The 24,576-nt window shown below is 33.6% G+C and overlaps 2 protein-coding genes across 2 annotated transcripts; both read right to left on the bottom strand.

Annotated features, from left to right (window-relative positions):
- Window positions 1-222: 222 nt before the first annotated feature.
- LOC113110716 (equilibrative nucleoside transporter 1-like) lies at window positions 223-7,044 on the bottom strand. Its single transcript, XM_026274870.1, has 12 exons — window positions 6,989-7,044; window positions 6,633-6,714; window positions 6,277-6,446; window positions 5,068-5,207; window positions 4,844-4,978; window positions 4,646-4,743; window positions 4,480-4,561; window positions 4,344-4,411; window positions 4,132-4,240; window positions 3,190-3,275; window positions 2,716-2,915; window positions 223-356 (listed from the first exon to the last, which is right to left on the bottom strand). The coding sequence occupies exons 1-12, from the start codon at window positions 7,012-7,014 to the stop codon at window positions 245-247; spliced, it is 1,308 nt and encodes a 435-aa protein (XP_026130655.1). The 5' UTR covers window positions 7,015-7,044; the 3' UTR covers window positions 223-244.
- A 10,066-nt stretch (window positions 7,045-17,110) lies between these two features.
- Window positions 17,111-19,252, bottom strand: LOC113110552 (VIP peptides-like). The gene is made up of 4 exons (XM_026274684.1): window positions 19,146-19,252; window positions 18,958-19,065; window positions 18,641-18,745; window positions 17,111-17,288 (listed from the first exon to the last, which is right to left on the bottom strand). Exons 1-4 carry the CDS (start codon window positions 19,250-19,252, stop codon window positions 17,111-17,113), a joined length of 498 nt encoding a protein of 165 aa, XP_026130469.1.
- Window positions 19,253-24,576: the final 5,324 nt, after the last annotated feature.

Below are 24,576 nucleotides of genomic sequence, written 5' to 3'. Positions count from 1 at the left end.
TTTTAAAAGAACAGCATTTATTTAAAATAGAAATCTTTTGTATCGTTATAAATGAGTTCACTGTCACTTTTGATCAATTTAATGCATCCTTGCTGAATAAAAGTATTACATTCTTTAAAAAAAAAAAACAAATCTTGCTGAGCCTCCTCCATATTTGAAGCCTCCAGCACGAGTGAGTCTGTCAGGTCCTGATGATGATGATGATGTTTTGAGTGTGTTCAGTCTCATCTCTGTCCACGAGACTTCAGACGAGCGCTCGAAACACAAACGACAGAGACGCTCCCAGAGCCAGACCCAGAGACAGGAAGAAGGCCATGATGGCTCCAGCCGTCTCCGCCTCGCTCGCGTCCACCTTCCTGTCCGTCCACCAAAACAACAGACACTGAGAAATGTTCTTAAGGCAAAACATGACTGATTTTAATTTGAACTGACATACTATGACCGTACAATACTTCTCCAGGTGATTAATCACAGTACATGAAGACAAGTGTTTATTTAGCAAGTTGCAAATGATGCATTAGCTAATTAAATCAGCACTTCTGCATGTATTTCCAGAAAATCTGTTTTTAGTAATTAAGCCAGGTTCAAAATTTGTGTTTTATTTAGAGTTTTTACAGAGGGGATCACTCCATAAATCAGAAAGTACTGTTATCAGCCAGAAAAAAAAAATGTAATGCATATTCGCCGTGTTTTAGTAATAAAATGTTATATATATCAGACAAATGATGTACAGTAAAAACAAACTCCTCAGTAAAAACCTTCAGAATCTAGAAAGGATGTATGTAAGTGCTGCAAAAGTGATGGAGAACACTTTTAAAGATATGTTTTGTAGCTGAAATCTTCAGATGCAAAAAGAAAAAGTGCAATAATAAAATCAAGTGAATGATGCATGAACAAACCTTTCAGAATATAGAGAGGAATTAAACCACATTCTGGTGAATGTAAGTGCTGTTGAAGTGGAGGTGAAAACTTTACAGACTTTTAAGATTTGTGCTATAATTTAATGTACAGACATAAATATATTAAGTACAATATCATAAATACTTAAATGTGCATTTTGGATGTCTCTTTATAGTCTAAAAGAAAATATTAAAGCAAAAGACCCCACAATTTTACGCCTTAAAGGTCCCCTTCTTCATGATCCCATGTTTTAAACTTTAGTTAGTGTGTAATGTTGTTGTTAGAGTATAAATAATATCTGTAAAATTCTAAAGCTCAAAGTTCAATGCCAAGCGAGATATTTGATTTAACAGAATTCGCCTACAAAAAACGACCCGTTTGGACTACATCCCTCTAGTTCCTGCAGTAACGACGTCACTAAAACAGTTTTTTGATTAACCACCACCCACACGAATTCACAAACAGGGGGCGTGGCCTTGTTGAGCTCCGACGGAGAAGAGGAAGAGCTGTTTGTGTTTGTCGCCATGTCGTTGAAACGCTGTTATTTTCATCTCTGAGTCCAATCATCTTTGTTTGGGCTTCCCAGGGACGCTGTACTTGGAGATTAATGGTTACAATTTATGTTTAACTCGGTTCCCGAAAATTATAATCCACATGTAAAACTATGTGCAGCTCATTTTGCTGAGGACAGCTTCCTCAATCTCAACCGGATTTGCACAAAGATTATTCCTGAAAGATGGAGCAGTTCCCTCTTTGTCTGGAGAAGGCGCTGTTTATGGACCACAACCGGTAAGTGTATTTTATTATTTAAGTTGGTGCGTTTAACAGTTTCTGTAACTTATTACACAAAGGGCAACGCCGTTTAGCTTTGTTAACTAGATGGTAGGGCTGTGCAAAAAATCAAATGCGGTTTTCATGCGCATCTCGTCAGTAAAAACGCTCCTGTGACTATAAATACATCTCCAGCACGTGCGTTCTAGCCCAATCACGTTACCAGGAGGGCAGACTGCTCTCAGCTGCTGTCGAATCACAACACAGGTACCGCTGGCCCAATCAGAACTCGTTAAATATTTCTGAAGGAGGGACTTTATAGAACAAGGAAGTCATCAGACCGTTTTTATGACAGTGAAAACAGCAGTATACAGATAGGTGAACTGTGTGACAAATACTGTGTTTTTTTACACGCGAAACATGAACACATGTTATATTGCACATTGTAAACACAATCAAAGCTTCAAAAAAGCGCGTAAAACGGGACCTTTAAAACTTAGTAAATCACAAATGACGAGAAATCTCAGGCAAATTAATTGGTTACAAAGAGTGGAATCCTTAAGAACATTCAACTCTATTCAAATGTGCTAAATTCTAAAGTTCAATCGAATGAATTCAAAATCTAAAATTTAAAAAAATGTATTAATTTACTAAATTTACTAAAAAAAAAATTAATTAATTTAGTTACACTTCGATTTTTATTTCTGCTAAATAATTAATTGCTAAATTATTTTAGTATCAGTGATGTGCTATTATAGTTTTTGTAAATATTTTTATTTGGATTTTATTTTTACAATAATTTTTTTTTGTCATTTTAACTATTTGTATATACATTTTTATTACACTTTTAGTTTTAGTACTTGAGCTTTAGGTAAACAAAAATTCAGATATGCTTCTTTGGCAACTAGTTGAAATAAAAAATGTGAAATATATATATATATAATTTTTTTTTTTTTTTTTCTTCAAGGTTTTACATTTACTTCATGATAATAACCCTGATGTGTCCAAATAATATGGATAATATTCTGTCAGTATTTTACTCACTTGGGTCCGAAGCACATGCACAGACTGGCCAGATATCCATTAGAAAAGGCAAAGAGGATCATGAAGCCGATGAACCATCCGTCGTGTGAGAAGTAGACGGGCAGATTGTGGCGAGGCTGGACATTACAGAGCATGAAGAGAGGGACGAAAATCACACGGGCCGCTAACAGACCCGGCAGCAGCTTACTGTCTTTCCCAGGCTGAGACACAGAGACAGATCATAACAACTAAACACATGCAGAAATACCATCAACTGTTCTTCTGAATGCATTTGTGTTAGGGTTAAACAGCTGCTCTGACCTCAACAAGTCTTTGAACCCTACGAAAATATAAGACCAAGTGTCCTTTATACTAAAAATACTGTAAGATGCAGAAACACTTCACAATGATAGCTTGTGCTTGAACAGAAAATTTTTTTGCAGTTTGAAAACAATAGAAGTGGTGTTGATAATGAAGCTGTGTGATGCTTCTTACCCACGTCCAGACTGCTGTAAGGCTGCGACCCAGCCAATCAAACACGTTAAACAACAGGAAACAAGACACTGGGATGAAGTACAGCTCTACAGAGAGAATCCAGTCATTATACAGGAGCTTTATTACAAGAAGCAAACTAAACGTCTTTATATTCAGACAGTGAAATGTGTTAATATTATAAAGAACTTCACAGTTTGTACATGCATAAACAGCAGCAGATTAATTATGGACTAAATATCTTATGATTTTATTGTTTTCATGCTTGAAAATACACTGTGGTTATTTGTATTCAGCATTGGTTTTCTTTTTTTTTTAGTTTCTCACAATTCTGACTTTTTTCTCTCAGAAATGCAAAATACAAACTCACAATCCTGCAAAAATAAATATAAAAAATATATATATATAAATATATATAAAAATGTATTGTATATATATAAAATATATAATATATATAATATATAATATATATAAAAAATCTTGATTGCATATTTTTAATTTGAGATTATAACTCGCGATTCTGAGTTTATCATTCCAGAATGTAAGATATAGAAAAACATTCTATTTTTAAAAATTATCAAAAAAAAAATCTCACATTTTTTTTTTTCTTTTTTTTTTTCTTTTTTTTTTTTTGCTCAGAATTTGTCAGAATTGTGAGATATAAACAATAAAGTGTAAAAAGTCATAATTGTGTGGGTGGGAAAAAAGTGAGATATAAACTCAGAATCTCTCAGAATTTGAGATGTTAACTTGAACGGTATTTAAAAACAAAAAGATTCAGAATTGTGAGATAAAATGTAGCAATTAGAGTAAAATAACTTTTTTTAATTGACTTTCATTTACAGAAATGAAGAGATACAGTTTAATTAAGTTTTATTTTATTCCATAACAAAGCCTCATCATCAGACGGTGAATGTACAAGATTCAGACTCGTTGAACTCTCACCCCACTCTCCGCCCTCAGCAACAGTAGATTTAACGTCCACAGTGACCGCAGGAAACGTGCCGATGGTGATGGTGAAGGCAAAGCACACAGAGAACGCCATAACCCAGATCTGAAGAGAGAAATCCACCTGCGCTGAACTCACTAACACAATCCTGTGAATGCTTGTGGACCGTGTGTTCGCTGTGCAGCTGTTGATTTTATTGAGCGTTTACCTTCTTAAAGATGGCCAGCATGGACGGTGTTTGTTTGTCGTCGTCTCCAGCGCTCTTCAGCCGCTCATCTACAGACAGCTTAACTTTAAAACAGGGTTTTGACTGATATTCAGTCTGGATTTAATTTAGAGGTCACCTTTCTTCAGCAGGTCCATCTTGTTCTCCTCGTCCTCATCTGGTTTGCTCTGCTGACTCTCCTGATAGTACTGAAAAAACGCCTGGAGAAAAATAAAGGAATCAGACTGTTGATGTTTAAAGCTTTAAATCGATGTCTTCAGTTTTTGTAGCCGCTCAGATCTTACCAGTCTAGGAAGAACAGCATACGATGCAATTGCAAGAGAGATAACGAAACACGCTGTGATGAAGTATCCAAAAGCACTGTCATGCATAGCAGAACCACCTGAGAGAGTTTTGTATTTTGCGTGGAAAGCACCATAGATTAGTGTGTGACTCGATGAGTGATTTGTGCTGCTGTGATTGTGTTGTAGTTGCAGACTCACTGGCGATGGCACAGATCATGGCGAAAGCAGCGAAGGTTCCTGCGAGCCCCTGTCCGCTCATGATGGGTGTGGTGTAGGACGCTGGCAGGAGTCCGGCCATCCCAAACAGACTTCCCTGAAGAACCGCTCCGAACGCTGGGATCAGCACAAATACATCACATCAAATCACATTCACAACCCACTCTGCTTCTGTGAGTTGTTATGCATGTGTTGTAGCGTCTCACAGTTAATGCAGATGATTTTAATCATGGTGATGATGAAGAACGCCAGCGGATCCAAATCTACTTTCACCAGGATGGCAGTGAGCAGGAACACCAGCAGAATGGCCATCAGACTTCCTGCGATCCGGATCTTCTGAGGAATTCTGCAGATTCAATCACAGTCTCATAATCAGCAAAAACAGGGTTGCCTCATAATCTACTCCCAATTCCAAAAGAAAAGTATATAAATCTTCCTTAAATGGAAGAATACGAAACAATATTTTATTTTATTTTATTTTATTATTTTTTATTTTATTTTATTTTATTTTATTATTTTTTATTTTATTTTATTTTATTATTTTTATTTTATTATTTTTTATTTTATTTTTTATTTCATTTTATTTTATTATTTTTTATTTTATTTTATTTTATTTTATTATTTTTATTTTATTTTATTTTATTTTATTATTTTTATTTTATTTTATTTTATTTTATTATTTTTTATTTTATTCTTTTTATTTTATTTTTTATTTTTTATTTCATTTTATTTTATTATTTTTAATTGTATATTTTATTTTTATTTTATTTTATTTTATTTTATTTTATTTTATTTTATTTATACAATTTGGAGGTAAATTGTGTTTAACTGCCATTAAAATAATATCAATGTGCAAAATAAATGACTGAATAAATGTATTAAAAACAGTAGTCATTTAATAATAATAATAATAATAAGGAGAAGAAAACTATATGCACAAAAATATAAATACTTATTAAAAAAAACTGTTTTATTATCCATTTAAAAAATATATAAAATTAATTCTAATTAATAAGTAAATTATATTTAATCAACAAATGTACTATTTATATCAATAAAATTAAAACGTGTAATTAAATAAAATGTTTAATCTATTTAAATGAATAAAATATTCATGTAAATATATTTATTGATTTACTATGTTTATTTTTGGTATCTAAAAGTATATATTAAAAATATAATAATATATAAAATATATATTATAAATAAATATTTATTCAAAACAAAAATATTTGCATTCAATAAACATTTATAAAAATTAATTAATTCAAAAATTATTCAAATAAATACATGTATTCAAGTAATAAACTGTCCTAAAAAAGGCTTGACTTGTTATGCATACTAAAGCGTCTGCAAAAGGACAATGTAAATGTCTAAATACTGATTTCTTATTTTGTTTCTTTGGAGAAACAGACCTCTGGTGAAGCACTGAGTTGAGGCAGGTGAAGACCAGCAGAGGAACCATCGCACACAGCGTCATCACATTATTAAACTTGGCCTGTAAGACGCTCCGCGAGTCTTCTTCAGTCGCGTTCACAGAGACATTCGCTTCACTGAGAGGATCTGCTAGACGACTGGTGAAATACTGTGAGATCAGCAGATGAAAAAAGACTTGAGAGGTACAGACCTTCTGCTTCATGAGGATGTCGTTTTTGCTTTTGAGGGTTTTGCAAGCATTTGTCAGCATTTCTGGACTGCATTTCTATGGCTAAAAGCAACCCAGATGTACGACTTTACACGAAATATGTGACGCAAGTCATAAAGTGCTTACCATAGTGGCTGTCATGAAGAAATTCCACGGCAGAAGCGTCCCCAAACCCAGCATGAAGAAAATCAACCACACGCCGTTATATCTGTCAGGAGAAGAGGAGTGTTTGACTGCTGCTGAAGCAGGTTTCTGGGTTTCTTAGATGCACCAGAACAAACACAGTTTTCTAAAAGAACACCAAGGTATTTTTGATATCAGCATTTGTTTTTAGTATTTAGAGCCATGTGCTTTGGCTCAGATATGCCTCTTCGCATCTGACGTGACTCTAGATCGAGATTCAGCGTCTGCAGCGTCTGTGCTCTTGTTATCTGAGTCTGGTCGCCTGATCGAAGAGAGAGATATTCAAGCTTTCCACTCACTTGTCTTTGGGCACCTGAGGCTCCATATCTGTGAGATTCACTGTAATCAGCCGCGATTGTAATGTTCAAGATCCTGGAAGCAACACGGACTTGTTCAGACACATGACGGGGGGAAAAAGAATAGTAAACCAAATAAATACACTCTTAAAAGTAAATGTGCTTCACGATGCCATAGAAGAAGTGTTTAGTTAAGACCCTTTAACATCTGAAGAACCTTTCTGTTTCACAAAATGTTCTTTGTGGCGAAAGAAGGTTCTTCAGATTCTAGAAAGTACAATAGAAAAAAAGTAAGAGAAAATAGAAAAAGTGAAGAATATCCAAAATCTAATGTAATGTAGACACAGGAATCATAATATAATTACAAAAAGTAATGCCATAAATAATGCAAGAATACAAAGAGTTATTTATAAGTTTAAATCTAAACTACACATGAAAATAAATACATAATATTAAAATGTATCATGAAAAAGTTTTGTATTATATGGCCTAGTATTAAAAGCATGCATATTTTTTATAATTACCAAAATTTTAAAATCTATAGAAAAATTAATAAATACCATGCAAAAATTAAACAAAGTTATTTCTAAGTGAAGTTTATGATTATTAAGTTTAAACCAAACATGTAAACAAACATATATATAAATATATACTAGCAGTTAACTGAAACATTTGAAACAGAGAACCTCATTGTACTTTAAATACAAGAATTATAGTTATAGTTACATAAAATAAAATAAAAAATATAAAATTTATACATACCATATTTCATGCAATATTATAAACTTTCATAGCATTTCATAAGTTTAAATCCACAGTAACCAAATGAGACATAAAAGTTTCACAATCACAGCAAATAATTCAAATAAAAAAGTGAAGTGAAAAACTTACTGACTTTCAAAAACAACACTTGTTGAACACTAATGCAGTTCTGCTTTAAACAGCTGCAGGAGACCCGATAGAGCCCTATGTGAGAGGCCCCGCCCTGAGCTTATGTGACCACGCCCTCTTCATGCATATGCATTATGCAATGAGGGGCTGCAGGGTTTTTTACACTGATAATGCTGCTTATCTGAGTCTCTGCACCATCAACAGCCAGAAAACACACATCTGAAGAACAACACAAACCACTGAAATTCAGTGGGAAAATTCTCAACAATGACAATATATATATATATATATATATAATTAAATTAAGATTTTTTCTTCATATTTATATTAATATTATATATATATATTGATTGATTGATTAATAATTTCATTATTTGTGATATGATATAAATTTATTAGTATAAATGTTTACAATTTTGTCATTAATAAAATATATTTATTATGCAATTCACACTTTATTTATAAACAAAGAAACATTTTTCTCTTATTTTTACATTTATGTAATGATGTTATAATTTAATATTTTAATAAAAACAGTTACAGAATAGAAACAAATAAAAACTTATAAAAATATTATTAATTCATGATCAAATAAACATTTTTTTTCGTATTTAATATTTATATTAATATTGTATATTTGTTACAATAACAGAATGTGATTATTAAGGTTTTCAGTTTTGTATTGTATTTTGTATTTGTATATTCTATATATATATATATATATATATAGAATATTTTTTCATATTATATTAATATTATATATATATTGATTGATTGATTAATAATTTCATTATTCGTGATATGATATAAATTTATTAAAGGGGGGGTGAAATGCTCGTTTTCACTCAATCTCCTGTTAATCTTGAGTACCTATAGAGTAGTACTGCATCCTTCATAACTCCAAAAAGTTTTATTATATTTATAAGAGAAAGATAGTCTGTACCGATTTTCCCCGGAAAAACACGACCGGCTGGAGGCGTGACGTGTGGGCGGAGCTAAAGAATCACGAGCGCGAGTAGGCTTTTGCGTTGAGAGCGTTTGGAAGCTGTGACTTTACCTTGAGGAAAAAAACATAATCCAAAACAAACCATGGCTAACAGTCAGATTCAGCCATTTATTTATGATCCAGAATCAGATCCCGAGGCTGAAACTGAACGAGAGCAGCAGCAGCAACGAAGTCTCTGTGTGGTATGTACTGAAACTGTATATATTTGCTTAGCGGTTTTGGAAAATGACTAAGTTCCACTTTGTCGTCTTTTTTTTTTTTTAAGCTGTACATGTGGAAAGTGCAGTTTGATGACAACATCGCATGTTGTTTACTTGATGTGCTTACGCGCTGATAGCTAAGTTAACAACACAGAGATATTGTAAGCAGTTTTACTCACCGCCTGCGGTTCCAACACACGATCGTGACCCTTTTTCGTTGGGACTGCATTATCCTTAAGAAATAAACGATGTGCAAATCCGGCGTCAAACTGGACCTTGTTTGTAAAACAAGCATCTTCGAAATGCAGGGAACAAACACAAACACTTGCACAACTCAGTTGATGCTCTGTAAAAATAAACTCCATCCACTGGTCCCTTAATGCTGTTTTTCTTTGGTAATCTGTGCAGGGTTGTCTTGCCCTGGCAACCAAAAACACACTTCTTTTGTGACATTTCGCGACGCTCTCGCTCTGATCAGTGAAGTCTGTTGTGTTCTCAGTGCTCTGCTATACGGGAGCGCGCGCTCTTCCGGGAGAAGTGCCCTTAGGACCCGCTCCATCTAACGTCACACAGAGACATACTCGAAAAAAACTTTCCGAAACTTGTGACAAACCGGAAGGAGTATTTTTGGAACTATAATTTTTGCAAAAATACTCCTTCTAACGTACAACTTAATTTTTGAAACTTTGTCCATGTTTAGCATGGGAATCCAACTCTTTAACAGTGTAAAAAACTCAGTATGCATGAAATATCATTTCACCCCCCCTTTAAAAATGCTGAAGCTCACAAACTGATCACGAGACTCTGCAGAAATGGGAAGTGAGCCTTTTCTCCAGAGGCCACGAGTTCAGCTGAGGTCTCTACATGAAACATGTTAGTTTCTCAGCTCACACACACACACACAAACACACACATCGACTCTCTCCACCGCTGATCTTCTGCAGTACCAGCAAACACCATCATCTTCCCAGCACACACTCCTCTCTGAGACCTGATATACGGCCTGCTCCGCTGATGTTAACCGGTGAAACCACAGCACTTTTTGGCCAGCAGCACATATCGTATAAGTTATGGCTAAGTTATGTATGATGGAAACCATCCAGTGATTTCCCCACAGAAACTTCTGCAGATAAGAGCTGACAAACAGAAATACAACTTGGCAAATTCATCCATGGAAAACAAGTAAATCACAGAAAGGCAGCACAGAGTCAGACACACCCTGCAGAAAACACTGCTTTCATGCAGTCAGAGAGATATAATGTCTACATATTAACATAACATATTTACATAATGTTCATGAAATATAGCAATATTATAGCAGTGCTTTAAAATATATTTTGTATATTTTTATTTGTATAATACTTATATGCACGTGTGTGTGTGTGTGTGTGTGTGTGTGTGTGTGTAGTCAAATGATTTAATCAAATCCAAAATAAAGGTTTTTGTTTAGATAATATATGTGTGTGTACTGTGTATATTTATTATATATATGTATAAAGACTCTAACATACAGTACAGTATATATTTTGAAAACAGTATATATTTAGAAAATTATATATATTATATATAAATATATTTAATATGTAAACATATTATATTTTTTCTTAAATATATAAGCATGTGTGTTTATTTATATATACATAATAGATATACAAAGTACACACACATATTATGTACTTATAATTAGTCATTTACAACGTATATTTGGGTCACTTATTAATATTAACACTTCTCATTATTGTTATTATTATTATGTTTTCAATATTTTTTCCATTCCATAATTTTTATTGAATATGACAAATGAATAGTAATGTATTGTCATTTTTTTTAATGAATGGATTGTTGTATAATGTTATAAATAATAGCATGTTATTATTATTTTAAAATAATCTGATTTTTATTCGTGAATAATATATATTTTTTAATAGTAATAACAATAGTTATGTTTTTTTTTACTCTGATGTTTTAGCTATTATTATTGTTGTTGTTGTTGTTGTTGTTGTCATAGTTTCAATGTGTATTATAATTTAATCACAGCTGTTACGACATACCATAATATTAATTGAATGTTACTATACTCAAATCCTGGATGGAGAGGTGTATGATGTTATAAAGATCCCGTAATATTCTTAAAAAAAACCGGATATATTTATCTTTAATTAATAATGATTGAAAATAATAATAATTACGAATATTTATAATATAATGACAACTACAAGAAAATATAAGACGCAGTTGTCAGAGACTACAAATCCCATGAGTCAATCTGTCTTCAACAGGAATGACGTCATAAATACCGCAGGTTTTTTTTTTTTTTTTTGGTCAATCAAATTAATGAATGAAACATCATTGGTGATTTTGAGGAATGGTTGACATGGATTCTACGACATTTTTAATCAGAGGTAAGACATTTGCGTAATTATTTCCGCGTCTTCGCTTGTTAATTTCTGAGGGAGCTACTCTAGCAGTTTGAGTAACTGTTGAAATTTGCCACAATGTTAATGTGTTTGCTGGGATGTTGGGTCCAGATGTGATTGTTTAATCCTCAGCCTCAGGTGATCTGTGATTGCATTTAACTTTCGTAAAACGAATTAAACAACAGTAGAAGGCTGCCTTTAACAGTTCAGACGGCAATAATCAGTGTTTGCATGATTGACAGGTGAACAGCTGAAACTGAAGCTGTGATGAAACGGTGTGTGAATCTGAACTCATGTTGGAGTCATGCTGCCCTCTAGTGCTAGTAATGTATTGTACAGAAATATATATTTTTAAATAATAAAAATATCTAAAATAGGCATCAATACAGATACTGTACGACTACTTTAGATCGCTTAGCATTGCCGTGTATGTGGAGAGCATTCCAGTAAATTTGGGATAGTGCACATTACTCTCAGTTAAATTAATAATATTGTTGTTGGTCCCATTCATAATCTGTAAATATGGCATGTTTATGGCATGTAATTTGATGATAGAATGGATTATTTATTCATTTTCAGGAGTCAGCGAATGTTTTCGTTCCCTGCCAAACAAGTAGTTGCCAGTATTATTTATTTATACACAAAAAATCAAACTATGTGAATTATGTTTCTTTATATATTTTTAATTCTATATTAATTAGTTAAGTGATGTCACACACACACATCACTCAAACCATTAATGTACACTGATTAACTAATAAAATGATGATGATGATGATGATGATGGTGATTTAAGCTCAGTAAAGTGATTTGAGACCCTGTTACTTAATATCCTAATGATTTTTGGCATAAAAGAAAAAATTATAATTTTTTATTGCTACAAATATACCCCAGTGACTTAAGACTGGTTTTGTGCTCCAGGGTGACACACACACACACACACACACACACACACACATATATATATATATATATATATATATATATATATATATATATATATATATACAGTATATAGAGAGAGAGAGAGGTTTGATCAAATGAATAACAGTAATCTTTATCTTAGCAAACGCCAGTCATAAACTTTTAAAGCCATGAAGATACGCATGTAATCGACTGTCCTGAGTGCACTTTACTATTTATAACCTGTGAATACACGATCATTCAAATCTATACGGTATATATATTTCACATTTGTCTTTTGGTTTCAGTCTGAATCAGTTTTATTTATTATATATAATTTGTTTAATGTGTTATTTTCATGACAGTAAAGCACATTACCCACCCATTTTTGTATATTATTTCATTTAGAATGTATTTGATTTCATTTAATTGTTTTATATATATTTAAAAAATCTAGAAAATAACGACACAATGAAAAAAAAAATTAAATCTCAATTGTTATTTATGCAATTATTATTATTATTAATTTATTTATTATTATTTTGTGTCATGTTCGTCTCGAGACATTCTTTCAAAGCAGCTTTAAGGAAAAAATTATTATCTTGATTTTGTGTTATTGTACTGATGTGTCATGTTGCAGGATTTTATACGACTGAAGTTCTACATTGACACGAGAGTACAGAAGTATGTTAGTGAAACATGAGCAACATACAGTATCTACTTCACCCTCCATTTACAAAAGACAGTCGATCAGAAACGCTCTCCTCTCACCTTTACCGAGCTGAACTGAGAAACTTCATTCAATAACTCCAGCAATGTTTTGAAGGTATATGCCTGTTTCTGTCACGATGATGTCAAATCTTTGCCTGCTATCTCAAAGAAACCAAATATTAGCTGTCTGAGAGATAACACAAACCAGCCTCGATCTGTTCGGAGACAGTGAACAGCCACAGAAAGAGTTTGAACTTGCTGAAATACCTTAAAAGTGTTATTCACTAAGACATGAGATGTTTGAATCAGCCTCGAACAGCTTTACTAAATGATTTCGATCCACACAGAACGTCACCATGAGGAAAAGCAACTAAGCTAATAAATCAATCCCCTTCTGTCTGTGATGCAATGCTGTTTGTCAGACAGATAGTTTGGAGATTCGTTAAACGCCCATAAGGGGTGGGATTATCACTCATATTGATTAATCATTTATGCCAAATTAACAGTATTACACTTTCATTCTGTCTGTGCTGTTGTGGAATATTGTGATGAAATGATCATTAATAGCAATTATAAACCCATAATAGTGTTATTTTTACTTCATATTTTTTGGCTCAATAACATGAAAGATGTGTAGTATTTTAAGCTTAACAATCACAATTCAGCAAAGGTGAAAATAAATGTGATTATTCATGTAGCAAAGAATAAATGATGTTACTTTCATAATGCATATCATGGACCAAAACTGATGTGATCATTTATAATCATAATAGTAAACATTAATATTAAATATTATGCTTTCATAATGAATATGTATTGAGATTGCATTAAAATTAAAAAAATTTATTTATTCTTTTCTGCTTAACATTTTTTATTTAAATTTGTAACATAACAATTGTGTATCATTTTTAACTTGATCACATGTAATAAAGATGACAATAAATATCATTATTTAGATAGCAAAGCAATTAATGATAATAATAATAATTAATTATACAATTTTCATTATGCATATAATGTTTTCTTCAGAAAGTAAAAAAATGCCACAGTCACTTAAAATAATTAATAAATCTTAAATTAATTTACTTATTTTTTTTAAATCCTTTCTACTTAATAACATTGTAAAAATAGTTAATTTATCTGTTAATTTATATATATAGTGTAAGTGTTAGTTTAACATTACATAATATTTTATATATATATATATATATATATATATATATATATATATATATATATATATATATATATATACTATTAATTTATTAAAGAATAAAAATATAGAGAGTAGAAAATATATTTCATAATATTATAATAGTATTTATATGTTTTATTTGACAGCAGTGGATGACACGTTTTATGTCAAGAGAAAAAGAAAATCAGTTTAAGGAGAGACAAAGATGACTTATTTCACTAGAATTGATTGGTATTATGTCAGTCATCAACCTAACAATAAAATCTGTTCCCTGACCGTCTGTCAACACACTCCATACACAAAATGCACATTAATAGAGAGCCCTACCTGCTGCCAGCTGTGTGTGTGTTTGAACTCTGTTCTCCACAGCAGAAGTTCAAAGAGCGTCAGGGCTCTTATCTGAATGAGTGAGAGCTGACCACTATCAGCAGCAGCAGGGCCTAATCACTGCAGGGTCAAAGGTCAGCGTGAGCCGAGGGGATGTCCTGCTTTCTGTCCACTCACCGTTAGGTTCACAGACTCACCTTCAGCTGCTTGTCTGTAGGACTGACCCAAACCCAGATAAAGCCTCAGACACTGCTTCTAAACCTCTACTGACTGATTTGAACAGTATTTTTCTCTGTGTTTTTTGGGTAGTCAGTCAGTGAAAATGATTGCATGCACTAGATTCCTGATTACTCTGCACAGACGTGTGACACAACAGGAAGTGTGGTGTTTTGTACCACTCATCCTTTCTTTTGTTTCTTTGTCTTGAAAAATAGTTTTTATTCCCAGTTTTGTGCAAACAGGATATTGCCAAATGTGCTTACTGTGAAGCCCATATACTGTATAATGAATAGTGTGGCGTGATGCTCTTCCAAATATTTGGTGATATGCTGCTTTCTGTTGGATAGATGGTGATACTGCAGTCATGGTTGAATAGTAATATTAATAATAATACAATAATACCTATGTTTGTACAATTTAAAACTGATATTAAAAAGAAATTGAAACTAAATGTAAACATAAAAGCTTGAAAGCAATATGAACTATGCTTTTCTGCACTTTTTATTTATTTATTTATCTGTACACACACTCCTGGGGCATGTTTCATAATACAAGTTTACCAAATAAGCCAGGGTTATTTCAAAACATATATTTCAGAATATATTGTCAGTTGAATCAGTTCAAAATAAGTCAGGCTTACTGAAATAAGCCTGGCTTATTTGATAAATTTGTTTTATGAAACAAGCCCCTTGTATGTTTGGTTATGTGTAATAATAAATAAATAAATAAATAAAGCAAGCTTAGGGTGGAATCTGTTCATAATTGAACCTAGAAAAATGTATGGAAACTTGGAAAAAAATATATAAAATTACAACCGTGATTATTTATCTCATTTTTTTTTTTGTCAGAATTGCGGGTCTAAAGTATATTAAAAGTTACATAAATGTCTGTAGTATCAATTTTAGCATCAGTTTAGATTTTTTTTGTCAATAATTTTTCATCTTGCAATTCTGACTTTTTTTACTGTGTTTCTCACAATATGTTGACTCAGAATTGCACCAAAAAAGTCAGAATAATTAGTTTAAAAGTAATTATTATTATTATTATTATTAATCCTGTGACAGAATCAAGCTTTCATATTATAAATGGATTTAAAGAATCACATCCACCAGAGATTTTTCTGGTGATTTAACTATATCGTGAAACTGACCACAGAATAAAGTTAACCAGAAGGAATGACAGCAGTGCACAAAACTGTTTTTACAAACATGATCATTTTAATTAGTTTAACTTCAATTACCGAGAACGACTGCAGTCAAAATAGATTCCTCTAGACATAACAATATTAGTCAGCCAACAACAAACAGACGTGTCATTCACACTGATTCATTCACTGACACGCTCGTTCAGTTTGTGTTGTGTTCACTGCTGTTAACTCAATTTCAGCTGTAATAGATTGTGTAAGCTTGAATATATAATGATGGCGAAATCTTGAAGCTGTGCGTCCACATCACCTACACAATACAAGGAAAACAGCTGCATTACATCAGATTTGACATTGAAGCGATGAATCAGAGACATCAAATTGATTATTAAGCCATAATTCTTAATTTAAAATGCCATACACTTAAAAAAGACAAATATGCACTTACATGTCGAAGAGCACAAGAACAGGAGTGCATCACCTAAACCAGATCAAAATAGATAATATTTTCTATAAAGAAAGATTATAAGTATTCACATTGCAATTGCATTTTTTTATGTTTTCTAAATTAGTCGTGGGTGATATGACCAAAATGTTATACCACAGTATAAGAATGTTTTTTTGTTTTATTTTTATAACTAAAACATTGTATGAATCAGATATAATCTAATTAATGATCCAAAAGTGATTCAGTCAAGATTTTGTCTTTGTCTTTTGTTGTTTGATTAATGTTAATGACACAGGCTGAGGCAGATAAATTAGGCTGCTGTCACTTTAAGACTTACTGCACAGATCCAATATACTGACAGACAACCATTTTTCACCCTCTACTGTTTATGCATGTTTTTTTTTTTAATAGATAGCCAACTGTGTTTACGGGAATACTCCACACGATGGAAATTTTGGGCATAATTGTGTGTGTGTTCGACCATTCAAGCGCAAAAAGATGCAAAAGAGAATTTACGATCGGTCTTTAGAGAGAGGCGTGTTGTGTACGCACGGTCCATGTCAGCGTATGAGCGTCGGATTGCTAAGGTTTTCCGGGTGTTTGCTTGCAGTCTCTGTGATATTCTGGATCCTTCAGTGTGATTCTATGTGATTATTGTGCTGTTTTATCGCACCAGTAATAGTGAAGCTCGACTTCTTTTCAAGCTGTACCTCTTTTTTCCTGACAGAACGGAGTTGAGGTATTTCTTGGCTGCCATCTGTTTGCGGTAGCGGCTGTAGTTGTCTGTGAAGACAGCATCTGAGTGACGCTTCACAGGCATCTGCTGCACATCCAGCTCATCACTACAGCAGACAGACAGAAAAATGACCCCCGCTGTACACTCAACCTCCTGATGCCTCATTATTAAAAGCTTAATTAAATCAGCGTCACAACAGATATCGCATTACCTCGAGATGCTTGGCACATTCAGTTTGCCATCCAGACTTATTTAACCTGTTAGCTTTCATATATAAACCATTTTAAAAAGAGGACATTGTGCTTCCATGGAAATGGTATTTTAAATCCTTTGAGCAGGCTCCTCCCACTAGTGGGCGGTACCAAGTGTCATATTACAAAATGTACTACAATATTAATCAAGAATGTTTTTAATCTTGTCGAATTACATATCTTTGGAAGAGTCGGAGTCTCAAGGTTACATATTTGGTGGTTATTTTATGAGAAAATTAATATTGTGACAAAATGTATAAATCTGTCTGGAAAATGCATTCAGTGGAGTTTCACCTGGTGGCTATTTTTGGTATTTCGCCTAAACAAAATCTCACAGGAGTCTCAATTTTTGTATATTAACTTCAAATTTGGAGCATAATTTATTTAGACTTGTGTGTGTGTGTGTGTATATATATATATATATATATATATATATATATATTAATCACAGCATTTGTTTTTTGTTTTCTTGACAAAGCATGTATCATTGGAAAGGCCTGACTCTGTGTACATTTTTGATATTTTTTTTGTTCGTTTTTGTTTTTTTGTTTTTTTAGTGGAGTTTGGGTTGGTATAGCTCCTAAACAAAATTGCACAGGAGCCTCAATTTTTGTAATAAAAACTTCAATTTTGGAACATAATTTATTTAGAAATGTAGCTTTGATTTCCCTATCACATATTTTAGTACTCTTCATAAAATAGGTATAATTCGATAGCTTAAACACTCAGAATTCATCATATGAAACCATTTTGAAATGTAAAATTGCATTACCAAGAAAATGGTACTTTAAATCCTGTTGGTAGGCTCCTCCCACTAGTGGGCGGTGTCAAGAGTCATATTACGAAATTGACTACAATATTTCTTAATCAAAACCTTTCCTAAACTTGACAAAACATATTGTTGAAAAGGTCTCAAGGTTATTTGGAGTCTCAAGGTTATTTTGTGATAACTGTAATATTGTGATATAAATTTATAAAATGGAGAAAGGATTATATGTTCAGTGAAGTTTGGGTGTCACCCGGTGGCTATTTTTGGCGCAACGCCTAAATAAAATCTCATAGGAAGTCAGAACCTCAATTTTTGTAATGTCTACTTCAAGAACATAATTTATTTAGACATATTGCTTACATTCTTTTAGATTATTTTATGTAAAATAAAAACAGTACAGTACTTTACTTAAGCCATCTACTGTATGGCCATGTTTACCTGACTCTCTTTGCAAGTAAAGACTCCAGATATTCTTTAGCAGACAGCTGTCCGAGCAGTTTACTGTATCCGCTCGTGAACAGTCCGTCAGCGTGTCTGGATGGTCTAAAAGGAATACAGATTAAAAACACTTTTTATTTTATTGTAAGATGGTCTTCAGTGCTTTCTCGTAAACTTAAAGCTGTTTGTCTCCACAAAAGATCTTCCTCATTATCACTTTTACAGCTGTAGTCTTTCCTCTGGAAATGGATCTATAATATTTTTACAAGAGAGTAAATGGAAGCTGTTGCTAATGTCATGGTGTTGCTTTGACGAACCTCTCGACGGTGTTTGCGAGTTCATACAGGAATTTATACGCCTCCAGATCCTGTAGTGATGGGTCTCTCGTCCAGTCGTACTCTCCGTCTTCATCCAGGGCATCTGGTCTGGAAAGAATTAAGATGCAAAATATTAAATGTGTCCTTCACATTAGACCTGTACATTAATAAAGTGTTTTATGTCTGACCTGATGCCTGGATATTCAGAGATGGCAGGCATTGCAAGAGTCCTGCAGCAGAAGACGCCACAGACGGCCATCAGGAGGAGCGTCTGACCGCTGCTCAGTGAAATCATGTCTTTCTGCGGACATTTAAACCAGGTCAGAACAAACACCTGCATTACACTGAATATGCAGATTGATTTGTCTTTTCTTTTGATAGCAATTTTCTGCTGAGCTTTTTTCTTGAGATTTTAGATTAAAATGACATGAAACATAAAGGCGCTGTGATTAGTCGTTAGTTTAAGCTTTTGTTTTTCAGTTTATATTAATGATTAACAAATGCATTTATAAACGTGCACATATCTAGTTTCCTAATTAGCATTTAATTTTTATAAATGCACATAAATTTGAAAGGTGAAATTTGTAAATTAAGTTCCCAAATACCTATGCATGGTTTTAGAAGTAAAAAAAAAAAAAGATTTACTTTTTTACAATATATATTATATAATCATTAAAAAAGCATTTATACATAGTTCAAATATCCCATGTACTTTCCCAATTAACAGAAGCACAAAAAAAGTTTTAATAAATGCACGTACATTCTAAATGTGAAATTTGTAAAGCACTCAACTAACCATTGACATTTTTGTAAACAATATAAATGATATAATGATTAACAAATGCATTTGTAAGATGTAAATTAAATAAAATGTAGTTACTCATTTAACATAAGATCGTAAAACATTTTGATTTTAATAGATGTACACGAATTTCTATATATATATATAAACATATGCATTTATAAAAGAAAAAATATCCCATTTAGTTTCCCAATTAACAGAAGCTCAAAAACATTTTATTTTACTACATACAACATTTTTTAAATGTGAAATTTTTCTAACAATAAATGTTTCATGAATAAATGCATTTATAAAAGTTGAACTATCCCATGTAATTAGCTATTTAATTTAAAGCTCAAAAACTTTTTCTTTTAATAAATGCACATAAATTTGAAATGCACAAAGTTTGAAACTTTGTATTTTTCTAATATTATATATTCTATAATAATTGAGAAATGCATTTATTATAAGTTCAGATATCCCATGGAGTTTCTACACACACAAATAAGACTGAAGAATCTGAGAACTCACGGTCGGATGATCTCTGGCACCTGTATGGATGAAGAATAGTTTCCTCGGCTCAGTTCTCATCTGTGTCTCTCTGTCTCCTGACTGCCGCTTTTATACACCTGATTATTCACGTTACTGAAGACTCACAGCATCTGACCTGCGTCACTCGGTCTCGTAGGATACACCCAATGGTGATCAAACTGGTGGTCAAACTCAAATTGGGTTTCTCGGAAAGACTGAAAAAAAGACTCATTTTTCTGTAAAATACTTAAATGATGTTCACTCCAGTTTCTTTTTGGTTATTTACTGTGCTTTCTTATAATAATAAAAACAAATGCATTGTTTAACTGAAGTACTTTTTTGACATCTGAAATCTGAAGCTCCGAGTTGAGGTTAAGACGGTCTCTGATGGTAATTGATAATCTTAAATAGATTGCGAAAGGTATGACGTGATGTGAGTTGTATCAGAGTCATTACAGAAGCATCGGTCAATCGTATTACAGAATTCTGCAGATCTGCTAATCTAATATAACTGCACCCACACTGTATTAAAGTCAGTGTACAGTAAAACAGGTCATTTCAGGTATCAATATAACCGTCTGGAACTTAACATAAATATTAAACCAAAATATAAGCGATTCTGTAAGTGATTACATTAATAAATGCATTGGTTTTTTTGCTTATCCATACAAAGCCTGTTGTCAGGGTGTTGCTAGGCAGTTGCTATATAGGTGTTTGCCAAGTCTTTGTGATATTTTGTACCTTTATACTTAAACTTTTGAATAGAATTTTAATGAAATAAGGCAAAATTTAATTAATTTTATTCTTATTATTTATATTTTGGCATTGTTAAAATTTTGATTTAATTTGATAATTTTATTTTATATTATTTATTTTAATTATGTAATAATCATTTAATATAATAATGTATTTTTCATGTGATTTTTGTGGTGAAATTAACTTCTGAAAACACTCAAACAATTATGAAAACACTATTCATTAATATTAATATTAATAATATGAAAAATTATTTGTTTTAATTTATAGTATAATTTACTATTATACATTAATCTTAATTTAAAAGTCTATATTTTAAAGTAACTTAAAGATAATTCCTGTACATTGTGTTTTAGGTGTTTTAGGTGTTTTATGAAACATTAATATTATGGTTCTATAAAATAATAATTCTATAATTAAAGGCATTGTTTTTTATGCTTCCCTATGCAAAGCATGTTGCCAGAGTGTTGCTTTATGGTTGCTGTGGTGTCCCAAGTGTTGCTATGGTTTTTCAAGTGTTTGAGTGTGTTGCGTATGTTTGTAGTGTGTTGCTATGGTGTTGCGTATGTTTGTAGCGCATTGCTATGGTGTTGCATGTTTGTAGTATGTTGCTGTGCTGTTGCATATATTTGTGGCAAGTTGCTTATGTTTGTAGCGCGTTGCTATGGTGTTGCATATGTTTGTAGTGTGCTGCTGTGCTGTCATATAGTGAAAGTGAAAGTGACTTGACATTCAGCCAAGTATGGTGGCCCATACTCAGAATTTGTGCTCTGCATTTAACCCATCCGAAGTGCACACACACAGAGCAGTGAACACACACACACTGTGAACACACACCCGGAGCAGTGGGCACCCATTTATGCTGCGGCACCCGGGGAGCAGTTGGGGGTTCCTTGCTCACGGGCACCTGAGACTCGAACTCACAACCTTTCGATTGCGAGTCCGAGTTGCTAACCGTTAGGCCATGACTTCAAATGATGCGATCCCGCTACGAACTCCCAAACTGATTCAAATGATTTGCGATCCCGCTACGAACTCCCAAACTGATTAAAATGATTTGCGATCCCGCTACTAACTCCCGAACTGACTCAAATGATTCGATCCCTCTACGAACTCCCGAACTGATTCAAATGATTTCCGATCCCCGAACTGACTCAAATGATTCGCGATCCCGCTCCGAACTTCCGAACGGACTAAAATGATTCGCGATCACCAAACTGACTCAAATGATTCGCGAACCCGCTACGAACTCCCGAACTGATTAAAATGATTCGCGATCCCCAAAATGACTCAAATGATTCGCGAACCCACTTTGAACGCTCCGAACTCTCAAACAAATGATTCGCCAACCCGCTACGAACTCCCGAACTGACTCAAATGATTCGCGAACCCGCTACGAACTCCCGAACTGACTCAAATGATTCGCGATCCCGCTCCGAACTTCCGAACGGACTAAAATGATTCGCGATCACCAAACTGACTCAAATGATTCGCGAACCCGCTACGAACTCCCGAACTGATTAAAATGATTCGCGATCCCCAAAATGACTCAAATGATTCGCGAACCCACTTTGAACGCTCCGAACTCTCAAACAAATGATTCGCTAACCCGCTACGAACCATAGACAGTAAAAGAAATGGACACAGCGACCCCATTGGAACTCAATTGAGACAAGTGAAGCCCATTTTTAGCGTTTTTTAGCACTTCCGTTTCTGACGCGCAGACTCAAACGAAGCTTGAGGACGTCAGCAACCTGTCTGACAGATGTAAATCTTCTAAGTGGCTGTGCGTGCAAACTGCCATCGTTAATCTTGCAGAGACGGCGAGCTTGAGCGGGGAGTTCTTTGTCGTGAGTGAGCAGGAGTAAGTATTCTGATTAATTATTTTGTATAGTATTTTAAAATGTAACGCCAGTACGCCATATTAAGTTAATTGCCTGCGAGCTTCTCCTCCTGTCTGTACGGTAATGCAACAGAGAGACGAGTGGTTATGACGCAATCGTTAGCCTATTTTTTACAAAAACTGTTTATACGGGGCCATAATGTAACATAGAAGGTAATGGAGCCCTTTATACATTGTCGTGTATCTTTAGAAATAAATAATGGACAAACGGCGTCTTTAAACGCCTCAGATGTAAAGTTATTCGCTGTCAAAGTGACGCCAAAATGAATGGGAGTCAATGGGAATGCTAACGCAAGTGAAGTTCTGCTAAAAGATGGCAGCCCCCACCCGACTTCAACATCCGGTCGAGTTCCTTGCCCCCTGCTACGAACTCCCGAACTGACTCAAATGATTCGCGAACCCGCTACGAACTCCCGAACTGATTCAAATGATCCGCGATCCCGCTCCGAACTCCCGAACTGACTCAAACTCTCCGAACTGAAATGTTTATAGATTGGTTATTTATTATGTGGTTTCACTGTTTGGATGGTGTTACTGTGGCATCCTAAATAATGGTCATAATTATAATTATTATCAGTTTATTCTTGTTATATTTCATGTGGCATGATGCAAAATTAGCAATATCCATTTTCCTTGATTTGATTTATATTTGATTTCTATAATTTCTATCATATTATAAATGCTGTGTTAATCAAAATACATGTTACAACTATTTCGGGATTTTTCATAAGAGTTATCGTTCCGATTTAATATGCATATTATCAGCTGGAGATGGATGTGTGTGATTGGTTGAATGGAAAGGTGCGCGCCACTGCGTGCGGGAGTTCTCGCAATATGCTTAATTCATGATAAAGCATCGGTGAAGAAACATCGCTTGAACGCTCATTCATTTAATATCATCCTATTATTAGGACACGGATGTAAAATACATGTACTGTTATATGCATTTCATGTTATACTTCATTCATTATATATGTTGTTATTCCTTATTCCTTCTGTTATGAGTTTATTTCATGCTTTTTCACTGATAGTGTATGTATGACGCCCAGAGAAGACTATGTAGTCGAGTGGACCTATTTACATACCTGGCCTTGTGTCATAAATTGTGATTTGTGGTTACAGTAACAGCATCTAATGCCGCGTTTCCACCGAAATTACCCGGAACATTTTTACCAGGAACTTTTTTTCCCAGGAACTTTTTTCCCCCCAGACCTGTTGCTTTCTGCGTTTCCACCGCGGTGTAAAGTACCGGGAAGATTAGGCAAATAGACTGGTGACGTAGGTCTGCGCGCGTTTCTCAATACAAACTGCTGATTAAAAAAAAAAAAAAAAAAAAGTACACTGATTTTGGACGTGCATCCTTGGTAGTTAGTTCTGACTTCGTGCATTCGACTGGGGAGTGTGATGTCCACGACGACGCAAGTCCGGTAAATCTATAAACAGCAGCGTACTTGATAACTTCAGTCTGCTCGTCATGGCTACTGCAATTTTCCTTACTGTATATTTACAATAAAACGAAATAGGATATCAAATACCACTGCCTCCTTTCGTTTTCATTTAAGCATAATAACAGCTGCAGAAATGTACTTAGTTCAGGGAAATGTGTATATGCAGCCATTACAATGAAACGAAATATTATATAAATTTG

Source organism: Carassius auratus, chromosome 11 (genome assembly GCF_003368295.1).
Source record: "Carassius auratus strain Wakin chromosome 11, ASM336829v1, whole genome shotgun sequence".
Lineage (NCBI taxonomy): Eukaryota > Metazoa > Chordata > Actinopteri > Cypriniformes > Cyprinidae > Carassius > Carassius auratus.
Note: the sequence above shows the minus strand (reverse complement) of the source record. Positions and strands in the feature narration are given on the sequence as shown.

Excerpts from the sequence above, each read along its gene's own strand:
- LOC113110716 (XM_026274870.1), bottom strand. The coding sequence starts at position 7,014 with ATGGAGCCTCAGGTGCCCAAAGACAA. Across the intron at positions 6,715-6,988 it reads CCTCAGGTGCCCAAAGACAA|ATATAACGGCGTGTGGTTGA; the intron begins GTGAGTGGAAAG and ends TTCTCCTGACAG. Across the intron at positions 357-2,715 it reads TGCATGTGCTTCGGACCCAA|GAAGGTGGACGCGAGCGAGG; the intron begins GTGAGTAAAATA and ends GTGGACGGACAG.
- LOC113110552 (XM_026274684.1), bottom strand. The coding sequence starts at position 19,252 with ATGATTTCACTGAGCAGCGGTCAGACGCTCCTCCTGATGGCCGTCTGT. Across the intron at positions 18,746-18,957 it reads CTCGCAAACACCGTCGAGAG|ACCATCCAGACACGCTGACG; the intron begins GTTCGTCAAAGC and ends TATTCCTTTTAG. Across the intron at positions 17,289-18,640 it reads TTACTTGCAAAGAGAGTCAG|TGATGAGCTGGATGTGCAGC; the intron begins GTAAACATGGCC and ends TGTCTGCTGTAG.